The sequence below is a fragment of the Mustela nigripes genome, chromosome 3, assembly GCF_022355385.1.
Source record: "Mustela nigripes isolate SB6536 chromosome 3, MUSNIG.SB6536, whole genome shotgun sequence".
Lineage (NCBI taxonomy): Eukaryota > Metazoa > Chordata > Mammalia > Carnivora > Mustelidae > Mustela > Mustela nigripes.
In genome coordinates, this window is record NC_081559.1 from 197,309,034 (window position 1) to 197,322,550 (window position 13,517).

General features: G+C 62.9%; 3 protein-coding genes across 6 annotated transcripts; 1 reads left to right on the top strand and 2 right to left on the bottom strand.

Annotated features, from left to right (window-relative positions):
- Positions 1 to 1,630: 1,630 nt before the first annotated feature.
- On the bottom strand, positions 1,631 to 6,484 carry TMEM249 (transmembrane protein 249). The gene is made up of 6 exons (XM_059395539.1): positions 6,383 to 6,484; positions 5,905 to 6,205; positions 5,645 to 5,739; positions 5,284 to 5,479; positions 5,017 to 5,102; positions 1,631 to 4,801 (listed from the first exon to the last, which is right to left on the bottom strand). Exons 1-6 carry the CDS (start codon positions 6,482 to 6,484, stop codon positions 4,616 to 4,618), a joined length of 966 nt encoding a protein of 321 aa, XP_059251522.1. The 3' UTR covers positions 1,631 to 4,615.
- Positions 6,485 to 6,737: 253 nt separating this feature from the next.
- Positions 6,738 to 9,793, bottom strand: FBXL6 (F-box and leucine rich repeat protein 6). 2 transcript variants are annotated; one of them, XM_059395374.1, is made up of 9 exons: positions 9,384 to 9,793; positions 8,950 to 9,108; positions 8,742 to 8,787; positions 8,298 to 8,429; positions 8,116 to 8,223; positions 7,916 to 8,029; positions 7,586 to 7,817; positions 7,253 to 7,499; positions 6,738 to 6,988 (listed from the first exon to the last, which is right to left on the bottom strand). In XM_059395374.1, exons 1-9 carry the CDS (start codon positions 9,776 to 9,778, stop codon positions 6,838 to 6,840), a joined length of 1,584 nt encoding a protein of 527 aa, XP_059251357.1. In that variant the 5' UTR covers positions 9,779 to 9,793; the 3' UTR covers positions 6,738 to 6,837. The 2 variants fall into 2 exon arrangements, with proteins under 2 accessions (XP_059251357.1, XP_059251356.1); XM_059395373.1 differs by having other exon boundaries at positions 8,724 to 8,787.
- A 106-nt stretch (positions 9,794 to 9,899) lies between these two features.
- SLC52A2 (solute carrier family 52 member 2) lies at positions 9,900 to 12,490 on the top strand. 3 transcript variants are annotated; one of them, XM_059395376.1, is made up of 5 exons: positions 9,900 to 9,971; positions 10,572 to 10,760; positions 10,867 to 11,734; positions 11,829 to 11,952; positions 12,060 to 12,490. In XM_059395376.1, the coding sequence occupies exons 2-5, from the start codon at positions 10,631 to 10,633 to the stop codon at positions 12,270 to 12,272; spliced, it is 1,335 nt and encodes a 444-aa protein (XP_059251359.1). In that variant the 5' UTR covers positions 9,900 to 9,971; positions 10,572 to 10,630; the 3' UTR covers positions 12,273 to 12,490. The 3 variants fall into 3 exon arrangements, with proteins under 3 accessions (XP_059251359.1, XP_059251360.1, XP_059251358.1); XM_059395377.1 differs by lacking the exon at positions 9,900 to 9,971 and adding an exon at positions 10,022 to 10,107; XM_059395375.1 differs by lacking the exon at positions 9,900 to 9,971 and adding an exon at positions 10,167 to 10,253.
- Positions 12,491 to 13,517: the final 1,027 nt, after the last annotated feature.

Genomic DNA, 13,517 nt, shown 5'->3' on the forward strand with positions numbered 1-13,517 from the left:
AGGGAGAGGGAGAAGCAGACTCCCCAAGGAGCAGGGAGCCCTGGTGTGGGACTCGATCCCAGGACCTGGAGATCATGAGCTGAGCTTTAGTCAGACACTCAACATGTGAACCCCCCGGGCGCCCCATGATGCGTCTCCGTGCACCACAGCGGACGGACAGTCCGTCCACCTGACTTCAAGCCGGTGATGTTGATCTTCACACTGGCTTGCAGTGGTGTCTGCCGGGGTTTTCTCCTGTAAAGTTACTATGTTTCCTTTCCCATACTCTAGTCTTTGGATGCAAGTCACCAAATCCAGCCCACGCTCAAGGCTTCCCCCATTTTAATAGAAGTGTCGATGGAAGACATTGTGTTCCTGTCTCATCAATGTACATTGTGTGTGTGGAGAAAGAGAACTTTCCCTTTTTTAGCTCATGGTTCTCTGCACTGAGGCCCCACACAGCTGTCTACACCCAAGGAAGGCTGCCCGAGCAACATCTCTGGACCTGGACCTAACTGAGATAGAAGACCCTGGACCGGAGGTCTGAGCCGGGGACTTCAAGGAGATACTGGCTGTCCTGGGAGAGGCCCGCGATGGACTGCGGTGGACTTCCCACATTCATGAGCCTATTAAACTCCTGGCTCTCGTGTCCTCGCTAGACCCTTTCCACACTGACTCGGGGCTTGGACGTGTGACTTGCTTGGCAATGGGACATGAGCACGAGTGACGCACGCAGAGGCTTATGGGATTGGAGCCCACGGGGGCTAGTTCTCTGGGAAACCAGTAGCAAAACAGTCTCCTGAAAGATGAGATACCACTTGAAAAGAGACCCTGGAAGATGGGGACCCGCTGGGACATCGGGGCCCAGGTCGAGCCTCCAGCCAACGCGGCCACACGAGCAGCACCAGCTTCAGGTGTGGCCCGGGACGGCCCAGCTGAGCCCAGCCTGCGCCCGAAACCGTGAGCGTCTGCTGCCGTGAGCCTTACATTTCGAGGCGTTGCTGATGTACCAGTGGAGAATGAAGCTTTTTGTTCTTTGTCCTCAACTCCTGTCCCCACACTCTGCCCTTCCCGCTCAAGTCCCATAGTCCAAAACTAATCATTTCCCCAAACTCCACACTCGTACTATATTGTCCTTACTAATTCCCAACCCTCGCTAGACCGAACCACCGTCCGACTCCATACCTGCATCCAAGCAGCCAGAGAAAACATAAAAGCACACTCACTCATTCTTTAAATTTATGAACACAGGGCCTCTGGGGGGCTCAGTCGGTGAAGTGTCTGCCTTCGGCTCAGGTCATGATCCCCGAGTCCTGGGACCGAGCCCTGAGCTCAGGGCTCCCTGCTCGGTGGGAAGCCTGCTTCTCCCTCTCCCTCTGACCCTCCCTCTGCTTGTGCATGCTCTCTCTCTCTGTTAAATAAATAAAAATGCTTTAAAATTTTTTTTAAATTTACAACACACATCTAAAACTAGGCTCTGCACACAACCAGAAAGTCTTTTTTTTTAAGATTTTATTTATTTATTTTTAAAGATTTTATTTATTTATTTGAGAGAGAGACAGAGAGAGCATGAGCGAGGAGAAGGTCAGAGAGTGAAGCAGACTCCCCGTGGAGCTGGGAGCCCGATGTGGGACTCGATCCTGGGACTCCGGGATCATGACCTGAGCCGAAGGCAGTCGTCCAACCAACTGAGCCACCCAGGCGTCCCAAGATTTTATTTTTTTTTAAGATTTTATTTATGTATCTGACAGAGAGAGAGAGAGATCACAAGTAGGCAGAGAGGCGGGCAGAGAGAGAGAGGAGGAAGCAGGCTCCCTGCTGAGCAGAGAACCCGATGCAGGGCTCGACCCCAGGACCCTGAGATCATGACCCGAGCCAAGGGCAGAGGCTTACCCCACTGAGCCACCCAGACGCCCCCAACCAGAAAATCTTAACAGACCTTTTTATCCACTCCATCTCCCCTTCTCCGGGCAGAGGTTCCGCAACTTGCCTTCTCCCTTCCTGGAAGCTTCCCACCCCACCACCTCCTGAAGCTAATTATCTTTTTTTTTTTTCCATTCAAATCAGGGGCTAAGCTACAAGTGTTAGAAAACCCCAAATAACAATAGCTTGCACCATAGAAGTTTTTCTCTTTTGCAAAGAGGTGAGCCTGAGCCGTCTGGAGTGGGGGGGTGGGCTGCAGGCTTCAAGCTCCTCCGCTCAGTCTTGCTGCTGTCCTCCACCCCTGCGGTCTACCTCACAGCCCAAGATGGCTGCTTGCGCTCCAGTCATTGTGGGCACGTTCTAGGCCATAGGGGAAAAAAAGGAACTGGCAAAGATAGGCAAACCCCTCCCTTTAAGGACATGTTTGGAGATTTTACGTACTGATTCTTATATCACACTGGCCAGGAATTAGTCTCAAGACCACACATATCTGTCTGTAATGCAGGCAATGCAGTCTTTCTTCTGCGGGACCATATGCCTAGTTAAACATGGGGGGAGGGATTCTTTTTAAGGAACAAGCGGAGGATGGGTAAAGAGACCCTGCGTGCAGTCACAAATTGTTCCCGATCCTTTCCTCTTCTGCCCAGCCAAGAAATTCGTTCCTGCATCACACCCTTAACGCTCCCGTCCCCAGGCTCAGACGCTCTTCCCCAGAGCTCCCCATGGCCCCCAGCTCCTTATCAGCTCAAATGCTGGATCCTTGGAAAGGTTTTCCCTGGTCCCCCTAGCTCGGGGGACACCATCCTCCCTCCCTGACCACTTGGGCAGTATCCAAGTTAGCTCTTCAGTGTCCCCCACTGAAGCACGGACGGATCTGAGCGGCCCCGGAGCCCAAGGGAAAGGCCCGCCTTCCTAACCCATTCTAGCTTAGCCAAAAGCCACTCCCCCAGCCAGCCCAGCCCACGGCCAGCGTCGCCCCTCCTCAGCTTCCTCCATGACATCGTCCCTCAACCTGTCCCAAGCCCATCGCTGCCGGGCTCCTCCGCCCCCTCCAGCCTGTCCCCTGGTGAAAGCAGGGCACTCTCAGTCTGGGAGTAACTTGGGCCCTTCTTTTTTTTTTTTAGATTTTATTTGAGAGAGAGAGAGCGCGCACATACGAGGGAAGAGGGGAAGGCTCCATACTGACCTGGGAGCCCAATGTGGGGCTTGATCTCAGGACCCCAGGATCATGACCTGAGCCGGAGGCAGACACCCAACCAATTAGGCCACCTAGGCGCCCCTTAGGCCCTATCTTCTGACTGGCGAGAAGACCCTGCTCTTGGGCCGTGGGACTGGCTAAAGCAACTCCAGCAGTTCTCAGACCCTGCCCATGACAGTAGGGATGTGCATGCGCCCACAGGCTTTGGCCAGCCTCGGGAGCAGCAGTTGACCAGAGAGGGATTCTGAGCCCTGGTTCCAGGCAGGACCAGATTCCTAGCACGTGACCTGGGCAGTCACACGGGACCCCAAGCTCAGAAGAGCCCATACTGGGTTTTGTTCTTTGTTTGTTTATTAAGTAAACTCTACCCCCAGTGTGGGGCTTGAACTCACAATCCTGAGACCAAGATTCACAGGCTCTACCGACGGAGCCCAGGGACGCCCCACACTGTGCTTAATGCTTTAGCGTCTCCTTCTGGAATTCTTGTTTTTAAAACAGATTTTATTTATTTATTTATGTAAGAGAGCGCACCCAAGAGAGATTGAGTGAGCATGTGTGTGAGTGCAGGAGCAGGGTGAGGGGCAGGGGCAGGGGGACTGGGGGGAAGCAGGGGGAGCAGGCTCCTCGCTGAGCAGGGAGGCTGATGCTTGGCTCAGTCCCAGTCCCAGGATCACAAGGGGAGCCAAACCCACTGAGCCACACAGGCACCCTCTTCTGGACACTTAATAATTTTTTATCAAGAGGCTCTGTGTTCTCATTCTACTTGGGGCTCTGCCAATTATGCAGCTGGTTCTGGTCCTAGGGACATCATGGACACAAAACCCAATGACCTGGGTCACCAGGATGGCCCTGAGGAAAGATGTTGACCAGGACAGCCACATGGACAGTGCCAGTTGCCCCTCCTCCTGAGTCCCCAGTGGCCCACTGCCCTCTGCTCCAGGAGCGGCTCCTAAGTGGTGGGAATGCCCACTGGACAAGGCAATATGGGGCTGGAGTTCCAGCAGGCCTGGAACCCTGGCCTAGGGCTCTGCAGCAGCGACTCCAGGGACGGTCTAGTCCAAGACGTACCCCCAGGCACAAGGCTTGACCTGTGGCTGTGGCCCATCCCACTGCCGACTGGACTAGGAAGTGACTCAGACTGACCCCATTCTGACTGCTAGATGCGGCTCATTGGTCCGCACTTCCGAGGCTAGGAGGACAGGGAAGGGCTGCTGATGGCGCGACAGGCAGCCTGTCCTGCCCCTGAGGAGTCCAGATGCCTGGAGGGGCTACCAGCCCAGACTCTCCCTGCTTCCAACCCAAATCCAAGATTTGCTCCCTGGCAGGCTCCCTGAGGTCCTGAGAGGTGTGCACCAGGGGGAGACCCTGGAGCGGCTGCCCCCCACCCTGCACGCCCACGGAGGAAACACTTGTCTGGAAGCAAGAGATGGCTTTACTGAGAGGGAGACTAGCAGTGGGGTGAAGGGGAGAGGCTGGCCGGGAAGGGAGAGTGTGGTCTGGGGGTTGCCTATGGTGTTACACGTCCAGGTAGGACTGGAAGCTCCGTCTCTTGTAAGTGCCCGGCTTGCGCTGCAGGATGCCAGGGCTGAATGTGGCCCCCAGCGGCCAGTGGCGGACGACGTGCCGGTACGAGGTGGCCGAACAGTCAAAGTAGTTAATGTTGAGCTTCCGGGCAATGTGACGGCCCAGGTATTCCATCTGCTGTGGGAACAGGTGGCGGTCAGGAGGAGACCAGTAAGCTCGGGTGCCCCCTCCACCAGCTGCCCGTGCTAAGGCCCGGGCACCCACAGCAGGGTGTTCCGGCTCAGCTGAAAAAGGCCCCATCCTAAGACCCTAAGCAGTGGCAGGCCTCCTGCAGCACGGAACAGGGGAGTGGAGTGTGTCTGGGGTCCCTGGGCGGGCTGGAGCAGACCCACCTGGTAACGCTCGGACAGCTGCACCAGCACCAGCGGCTCGAGCTGGTGGCCGCACAGAACCAACTGGAAGAAGCACCTTCCGTAGGCTGGAGAGGGGCGAGCAGCTCAGCCAGGGGCGCTGGGGCCCGCGGGGGCTCTGGGGAGCGAGCGCAGAGGGGCTGGGGTCGCAGGGCAGAAGGTCGGCTCGCCCTCACCCCCCCACCCCCGCCCAGTCCCCAAGCTGCTTCCTTGCACACCCGCCCCCGCCCGCGGCCGCGCCCGCTTCACCGTCGGAGCTGAGCGCCAGGCGCACGTAGACCAGGTGCATGGGCCCCTGGCACACGGTGCGGCCCTGGATGGAGAAGTGGTAGGTGCCGCGCGTGTGGTTCAGCACCAGGCGGCGACGGGGCAGGGACGAGATCAGGAGCCACAGGCCAACGACCACGCCGCACGCGGGGAAGCCCCACGTCTCCTGCTTCAGCACCTGCGGGAGCCGCGGGAGCCGCGGGGGCCTCAGCTGCCAAAGGGCGTGGGGGTCTGGAGGGGTGCGCGGAGCGGGTCCAGGGCCGGGGGGCCGGCGGGGGCGGGGGGCGCGGGGGGGGGGGGCCGGCCCGGGGAGGCCGGCGGGGGCGGGGTGCGCGGAGCACACCTGGCTCACGAGGCCGAAGCTGACGAGGACGAGGCAGACGACGAAGAGCAGAGCGCCCTTCCACAGCGTGTCCAGGTAGTACTCGAGCACGAAGACTGCGGGCGGGCGGCGCGTGAGCCTGGCTGGGCCCTGCAGGCGCCGCCGTCTCCCGGCGCCCCGGGCTTGGCCCCGCCCCCGCTCCAATCAGATCCCGGGGCCAGCCCCCGCCCTGCCCAAGCGGGACTGGACCCCGCGGGGGTTCAGCAGGGCTCCGCGCGCACCATTGGGCTGCTGCTGGGTAAACGGGTAGAAGCTGTCGTGCTTAAGGCGCTGGGCCAGGTGGCGCTCCGTGCAGAAGAGTCCCAGGGCCCAGAGCTGGAAGCGCTTGCCCCCGGAGGTCGTGGGCAGGCCGCGGACGCGGCCCCTGGGGACCTGGGTTAGGAACAGAGTCAGCTGGGCTGCTGGTAGGTCGCCAGCACCCGGGGCTCGCGGTCGGACTGACCTGGTACCACGAAGGCTCCAGGGCTGCCCTTCAGGAAGGCTTTCAAAAGACGGAAGAGCAACACCAGCTGAGGCAGTGGCCTAGGCTGGGCGCGGCCTGGGTTCTAGAAGTTCTGAGCAGCGTGTTCTAGAAGGGGCTGTTGTTGACCACCCCTTCTGCAGGGAGTCCCCGGGTCTGGCCCGAAGTGAGCACGCGCTTCCCCACGAGTGCCCACACCACCCAGCGCCACCCTCCTTGGCCTGGTTCGCAGTCCTCACCCGAAGGGAGGGTGGCAAGACGTCCCAGGCCGGAGATGGAGAGAAATCCGCAGGCAGGATCCCCACACTGAACCCCACCGCTGAGCAGCCCCCCCCCCCCATCACCACTTTTGCCTAGGTAGACCTTGGACCACAACCACAGACCGCTCACCTCCGTGTCCGAGGGCAGGACACACACTTGGGTCCAGGACTCAGGCCCAGGGAGGAGTGAGCGAGGGATGACCACAGGCAGCCTCAGGCACCCTGGGAGGCCACCCCCACCCTACCCCACAGGCTCTCCGCCAGTTCCAGCCTTAGACGCTTCCCTCAGGTACGAGACCTGTCCTCTCATCCCCACCCGAAGGACCACACAGAGTTCCTAAAATGTTTTATTGTAACAAAACGCTCAATCATCCCGAACACGTAAAGGGTGGAGGGCACCGGTGGCCACCTGAGCGCCCGGGGTCCGGGACTGCCTAGCCAGAGGAGGGGAGGCTGGTAAGCAGCTGCTCGAGGCACCACTGGACTTCCTCCTGGCCTCGGTAGGCCCGCTTCAGGCCCCGAGGGAGGCAGCGGCAGGACTCCAGGTTGAGGTAGAGCAGGCCTGGGCAGCTGCTGATCACAGAGCTGGAGGGGCAGAGCAGGCCATGGGGACCAGAGCCACTGGTTCCTGGAAGACCCGGGCCCTGGCAGGGCTAGGCCAGCATAAGGAGCCCTCTCTGCCCAGGCGCCACGGCTGGCTCTGCCACCCAGAGGCCCCAAGGCCCAAGCCCTGTACCCATGGTGTCCCTAAGGGCCATCCGAAGCAGGGGCCAGCCAATGTGTGCTCCCCTTTGGACCCTCGAAGCTTGCAAGCCAGGCCTCCAAGGGACAGGGGAAGGGGATGCTGACCTGACTGTGCTTGGTGTGACCCGGGTGCCCCTGAGGTTGACAGAGCATAAGGCGGGGGGTGAGCCCCCAGGGGTGGCTGAGAAGGCAGCCAAGGCCTGCTCCAAGTCCTTCTCGCTGAAGCCCTGGCCACTCAGGTCCAGCTCCCGCAGACTGTGGCGCCATTTGTGGGTCAGCAGATGGCTGCCCTCTTTGGCCAGAGTCAGCCGGTCGGACATGCCATAGAGGCCCAGGTGAAGCTGTTGTAGCTCTGGAGACAAAGGGTGTTCACGAGCTGTGGGGCGGGCAGGGGGAGCCACACCCTTCCCACCTGGCCAGCACCCAGAGGAAGCGGACCCTGGCACGGCAGATCACACAGGCCAGCCGGTGTGATGCGGGCACAGCCTCGAAGATCCAGCAGGCGCAGACTCGGGGAGCCGTGGAGCAGGCGGCCCAGGGCCTCATCGCTCACAAAGTTGCAGGTGGAGCCGGCAAGGCAGAGCTCCTCGAGGCTGGGGAAGCCCGGGCCGGGAGCCACCACTCGCCCGGCAGGCTTGGGCAGCCACATCAGGTTCAGCAGCCGCAGCACCTGGAGGGAGTCCCAGGCTGCAGATGGGGAGGGAGGGTGGCAGGCGGGGGAGGCAGGCCATCGGGTACCAGCAGGTGGGAGAGGCGGGGCCTCAGTACCTGCAGCTGGGGGCAGCCCTTCTGCAGGGCCTCCACAGGCAGCTGGAGAGGAGTGCTGTTGCGACTGATGCCGGTGCTCACCTCCAGGACCTGGAGCCGGGGGCAACAGCTGCCCTGCAGAGGGGTCACAGAGCGCAGGCTCAGCGGCCTGGCAGTCCCCGGCTCAGCACTGGGCTCGCCTGTGCCTGCCACCAACCTACCAGCAGCGCACCCAAGATGGCTGTCGTCTGGGAGCTGTAGGTCAGCCACAACTTGCGCATTCGGGGCCCTGCCTCCTCCAGGAAATTCACCACAGCTGTGGACTCCACCTGGGAACCCAGCACATGGGTACCTGTCACTCTGGCCCAGGCTTCTTCAGGACCCCTGGGGACACAGGGCTCACCATGGAGTGCTGTATGTCCAGGCTGTGGAGCTGGGAGCAGGCCTTGGCCAGCATGACCAGAGTGTCGGGGGTCACGCCGTGGCAGTCAGAAAGCTTGAGGAAGGTGAGCCGCGGACAGCACTCGCTAACCAGCTGTGGAAGACAGAGCACCAGCCAAGATTGGGTCTCTGTGGTCCACGAAGGAAAGAAACCAGTGGCCGACGCCAAGCCCTCTCTACTGTCTCAGCTAGGACCTCCTTTCTGCCCTGGAAGGCCAGCACGGGTGCTCCCACTTCTGACACCTCCCTGCTTAAAGAGAAAGGCAAGGAGAACCCGGCAGGCATCCCCATGGGGCCGCTGGGATCTGGGTGCCTGACCCACTGCCTGGAAGTACTGGGCAATCCCCAAGCGTCACGGCTGGTGTGCAGGGCCGCCTAGAGCTCTCACCTTCAAGACAGGGTGTACCTGGGACTTCCAGTGGATGAGGGTCAGCCTCTGGAGCTGGGAGAACCTGGCCGACAGCAGAGGCAGAGCTGCATAGTGTCCCCACGCTGCCCCTTTGTCAGCATCAGCCCATCCCGTCACTTTGGTGTAGGGGACAGAAATGGGCCTGCGGCTTTCTCGGAGCCACAGCAACGAAGCCAGGGAACAAAGAAAGGAGGGGCCGGCTCACCGACTGGGCATCAGCCACTCCAGAGAGGCAAGAAGCTTCTTCTCGGCCTTGGCTCCGCTCTTGGCCGGGCGACCAGCCAGCGGGGGCGACAGGGTCACGGTGTGCCAGAGCGCAGGCTGGGAGGCGGCCTCGTGCCAGCGGCGGCACACGCGTGCAGCCCTGGGGGGGAATCTCAGCTGAGGGGCCGGGCCTTTCGTGGCCGTTGCTGAGCGGGTTTTCTAAGAGGAGAGGCCGGTCACGACGCTGCGGCCACCTCAGCTCAAGGACAGGCCCTGGGGACTCACTGGACGCCCGAGGGACGGTGCCCTCTCGCACGCGTGTGCGAGCGCTCCCCCGGCCACGCGCTCTGCCCCCCACCCCCCGCCTCAGCCACCCGCGGGGCCGGGCAGGAGGTCAGCCCGAGCCCCGCTGCGGCGCTTGACGGGCCCGGGTACCTGCCGAGGAAAGGCATGGGCCCCTCGGCCGCCACCAGCAGCCCGAAAATCTGCAGCAGGATTTCCAGCGGGATGCGGTCGCCCCAGCCCGGGTCGGGCCCCCGCGGCGGCTCCGGAGCGGGCGCCGCTCTAGGCCTGGCCTTGGCGGCCGGGGCGCGGGCCGCGGCGGGCAGCAGCCGCTGAGCGCGGCGGGCCGCCCGTCTTTGCGCGCGGGGGCGGGCCGGCCCGGGGCCCGGCAGCAGCAGCAGCATGCTGTCCGACTGCAGCAGGTGGTACCCGGAGCCGCGGGGCACCAGCCGGTCCCACCACCAGTCCTCGGCCGAGCGAGCCCGCGCCCCGGCCGGCGGGGCGCCCCGCACCCTGCGCCGGGCCCGCCGCGCCGCCCCGGGAGCCATCGCCCCCAGCCCCACGCCCCGGGCCGCCCGCTACCGCGGAAGAGTCGAGGCCGCCGGAAGGAGGCGGGGCCGCGGGAGGAGGCGGGACCGGAAGCCCGGGCCGCCCCCCCCCGTCCGCTCCCCCTTGCGGGGCGGGACTTCCGGCGGCGGGTCCTGCCGAGGACGGGCCGGCCCGCGGCTTCCTCCGGTTCGGGTGAGCTGGCCTTCCCGCTCGGGCGCGCCGGCGTCTCCCAGCCCCACCGGCTCCGGGCTGAGGCCGCGCCCCTGGGCCGCCGCCCGCGACTTCGGAGTGCGGCGAGACGCCGCGCCGTCGGGCGGGGAGCGCGCAGGTGCGGGGTCAGGAGGCGCGGGCAGCGCCGCGCCCCGGGCAGCTCCTCGCCGCCCGCCGGACGCAGCGAGGGCCGGTCCCGGCCCGCCGCTCCCCGCGGAGCCCGACTGCGCTCCGGCTGTCGCGGGTCTCGCAGAAGCAGCACAGGTGTGCGTGGCGCCGTGGCGGTGCCCCGTCCCGGAGTCCGTGTCGTTTGGGGTGAGGGTGGTGGTCTCACCAGCTCAGACCCGACGGTGGAGTCCGTTTTTCCTCGTTTTCCTCTGGGGTCGTGGCTCCGTGGGCCCGGCGTGCCGTCCGGTTGGTTTGGCGCCTGCCATCCCCAGGTTCCCTGGTCCAGGCGGCCGGAGCCTCTTCTGACTCCACTTCTCCGTCTTTGACCTGTGATCCCGCGTGCGTGCCTGTTCCTTTCGAGATGGAAGAGGCCTTCAGTTCCCAGGAGAGCTGAAGCCTTTTCTTTGGGTCTAGGTGGGGAAGAGGAGCGGGCGTGCCCCTGGCCTGTTCTGAAGGGCCCAGCCTTGCGCTGAATGGCAGCACCCGCACTGGGCCGTCAGCTGTGGACCCACCTGCTGGTAGCCCTCTTTGGCATGGGCTCCTGGGCTGCCATCAACGGGATCTGGGTGGAGCTGCCGGTCGTGGTGAAGGACCTTCCGGAGGGTAAGTGGGAGTGGGCAGGGGAGCGGGGCTTCGGTGTGCTCGCAGAGGCGGGTTGCAGCTGGCCTGGTCTTTTAGCACCTGACTTGGCTTTCTCCCTTCCTGGCAGGTTGGAGTCTCCCGTCATACCTCTCTGTGCTTGTGGCGGTGGGGAACCTGGGTCTGTTGGTGGTGACCCTGTGGAGGCGGCTGGCTCCGGGCAAGAGCGAGCGGGCTCCCATCCAGGGGGTCCAGGCGCTGAGCATAGCGGGCACAGCCCTGCTGGCCCCCCTGTGGCACCATGTGGCCCCAGTCACAGGGCAGCCCCACTCCCTGGCCTTCCTAACGCTGGCCTTGGTGCTGGCACTGGCGTGCTGTGCCTCTAACGTCACTTTCCTGCCCTTCTTGAGCCACCTGCCACCTCCCTTCTTGCGCTCCTTCTTCCTGGGTCAGGGCCTCAGTGCCCTGCTGCCCTGCGTGCTGGCCCTTGTGCAGGGCGTAGGCCACCTTGAATGTTTGCCATCTCCCACCAATGGCACCCTCTGGCTCCCCCACGACTTCCCAGAGCGTTTTCCCGCCAGCACCTTTTTCTGGGTGCTGACCGCTCTTCTGGTCACTTCGGCCGCCGCCTTCCAGGGTCTCCTGATGTTACTGCCAACCCCGCCATCTGCACCCACAGGGGGTCCGGGGTCTGGCCTGCGGGCGAGGGCCCCAGCGGTGGAGGAGGAGGAAGAGGCCTCACCACTGCAGGAATCACCGAGCCGAGCAGCACGCGCCACTCCCAGCCCAGACGCTGAGACCCAGCGGCTGCTCTCTGTCCACAGAGCCTGCCTGTTGGGCCTGCTGGCCGTCACCAATGCGCTGACCAATGGTGTGTTGCCTGCGGTGCAGAGCTTTTCCTGCTTGCCCTACGGCCGCCTGGCCTACCACCTGGCCGTGGTGCTGGGCAGTGCTGCCAACCCCCTCGCCTGCTTTCTGGCCATGGGCGTGCTCTGCAGGTACTCAAAGGTCCCCGAGCTATTAGGGGTAGAGTTTAGGGATGGGGGCTGGGTCTGGGTGCAGCCAGCCCTGAGCTTCTGCTCCCCCCTGCAGGTCTCTGGCAGGGCTGGGTGGTCTCTGTGTGCTGGGTGTGCTCTTCGGGGCCTACCTGATGGCACTGGCAGTCCTGAGCCCTTGCCCACCCCTGGTGGGCACCTCTACAGGAGTGGTCCTTGTGGTAAGTACACTGGGGACACCGAAGCAAAGAGGGCTGCGGTGGGGAGGGGTTTCCCCCAGGGCAGGGAGCCCCTCGTGCTCTCCTGCTTCTGTGTTCGCCCTCCCCAGGTGCTGTCATGGGTGCTGTGCCTGGGTGCGCTGTCCTATGTGAAGGTGGCTGCCAGCTCCCTGCTGCACAGCGGCGGCCGGCCGGCACTGCTGGCAGCTGGCGTGGCCATCCAGGTGGGCTCCCTGCTCGGGGCTGTTGCCATGTTCCCTCCCACCAGCATCTTTCACGTGTTCCGCAGCGGGACGGACTGTGTGGACCAGTGTAGCTCCTAAGCCTAGGCAGCTGGAGGACCGAGATGCCCCAGCGCCCGCATCCCCAGGGGCCTCCTCACACGTGGGCTCACTCTTGGACACCTGTACACTCCACAGCAGACGCTGGTCAGAGTGGGGACCACAGAACAGTCCCAGAGCCAGGGCCCAGCTAGGGCTGTGGGCTTGGCCCTGAATCTGGAACCTGTGTGGGGTTTGCACAATAAATCACTGTTACTCCATGGGTCCGAGTAGTTAACTTCTGTAGCCCCTTTCTGTGCAGAGAGACCTCGCTGAGCTGCAGTGGTGACTTGAACTGTTTGTTGAGCAGGGGTCCCCCCGCCCCCCACCCCCCGGCTGGCTGCTCTCATAGGTCCTGGGGTTGTGCCCTCTGAGCCCTGGACTCTTGCTCCCCATCCCTCCATAGCTTTTTGGAACTCCCCCCAGAGGACGGGTCATGGTCGGCAGAGGTAGCGCAGTGTCGGCCCAACAGCAGCTCACCCAGGGTCTCCCGCTGAGTGGTGAGGCTTCGGCCCATCTGGGCCACTGCTCTGTACGCGCGTCCGGGCTGTGTGGGCTGGGCCAGCTGGGCGTGAGGGTCAGACAGGACAGGCTGTCTCTGTTTTGGTGACCTGGCAATGGTAGTGTGTGTTTCTTTGTGGGAGGGTCCTGCCAGGGGGCTTATGTCTGGGCCTTCCTGCAGGATCCAGGCATAGAAGAGGCTCAGTGAGTCGGCTTAGAAGAGACTGGGGTATAAGCTGCCAGCCAGTTTAGGGATCCGTCGGGTCAGGAGCACTGCTGCCTTCCCTGAGTCACAGGTGTCTAGTTTCTGGCTCCTTCTGTGATCAAATGTATGAATAGCCCATATGCTTTTTTTCTCCCTGGGCTTCTGACAAGTCCTGTCCCTGAGCAGCGCCCACTCAACGCAGCCTGGGAGAGCAGTCTGGGCCTCCGCTTGGCTAGTGTCTGCGGGGGCCAGAGCAGTAGCACCGATTGCAGTCTGTGCTGAACGGGGTGCTTCTGTACAGAGGGCTGGAGGGGACTGGAAGGAGTGCCGAAGCCGGGCAAGGGGCAGGCAGGGACTCGGAGGATCGGGATGGAAGTGCGGTGACCAGAGGCTCAGGCTTCTTTTTTTTTTTAAAGATTTTATTTATTTATTTGACAGACAGAGATCACAAGTAGGCAGAGAGGCAGGCAGAGAGGAGGAAGCAGGCTCCCCGCAGAGCAGAGAGCCCGATGCGGGGCTCGATCCCAGGACCCTGAGATCAG

What these genes read in the sequence shown, in the direction of transcription:
- TMEM249 (XM_059395539.1), bottom strand. Translation starts at nt 6,484, where the DNA reads ATGGGGGGGGGGGGCTGCTCAGCGGTGGGGTTCAGTGTGGGGATCCTG. An exon ending in TCTTGCCACCCTCCCTTCGG is followed by an intron (nt 6,206 to 6,382) that starts GTGAGGACTGCG and finishes CGCCCAGCCTAG; the next exon opens with GCCACTGCCTCAGCTGGTGT. An exon ending in GCTTCGGCCTCGTGAGCCAG is followed by an intron (nt 5,480 to 5,644) that starts GTGTGCTCCGCG and finishes CGGCTCCCGCAG; the next exon opens with GTGCTGAAGCAGGAGACGTG.
- FBXL6 (XM_059395373.1), bottom strand. Translation starts at nt 9,778, where the DNA reads ATGGCTCCCGGGGCGGCGCGGCGGGCCCGGCGCAGGGTGCGGGGCGCC. An exon ending in CCCATGCCTTTCCTCGGCAG is followed by an intron (nt 9,109 to 9,383) that starts GTACCCGGGCCC and finishes ATTCCCCCCCAG; the next exon opens with GGCTGCACGCGTGTGCCGCC. An exon ending in TGGACATACAGCACTCCATG is followed by an intron (nt 8,224 to 8,297) that starts GTGAGCCCTGTG and finishes CTGGGTTCCCAG; the next exon opens with GTGGAGTCCACAGCTGTGGT.
- SLC52A2 (XM_059395376.1), top strand. Translation starts at nt 10,631, where the DNA reads ATGGCAGCACCCGCACTGGGCCGTCAGCTGTGGACCCACCTGCTGGTA. An exon ending in GGTGAAGGACCTTCCGGAGG is followed by an intron (nt 10,761 to 10,866) that starts GTAAGTGGGAGT and finishes CCTTCCTGGCAG; the next exon opens with GTTGGAGTCTCCCGTCATAC. An exon ending in CTACAGGAGTGGTCCTTGTG is followed by an intron (nt 11,953 to 12,059) that starts GTAAGTACACTG and finishes CGCCCTCCCCAG; the next exon opens with GTGCTGTCATGGGTGCTGTG.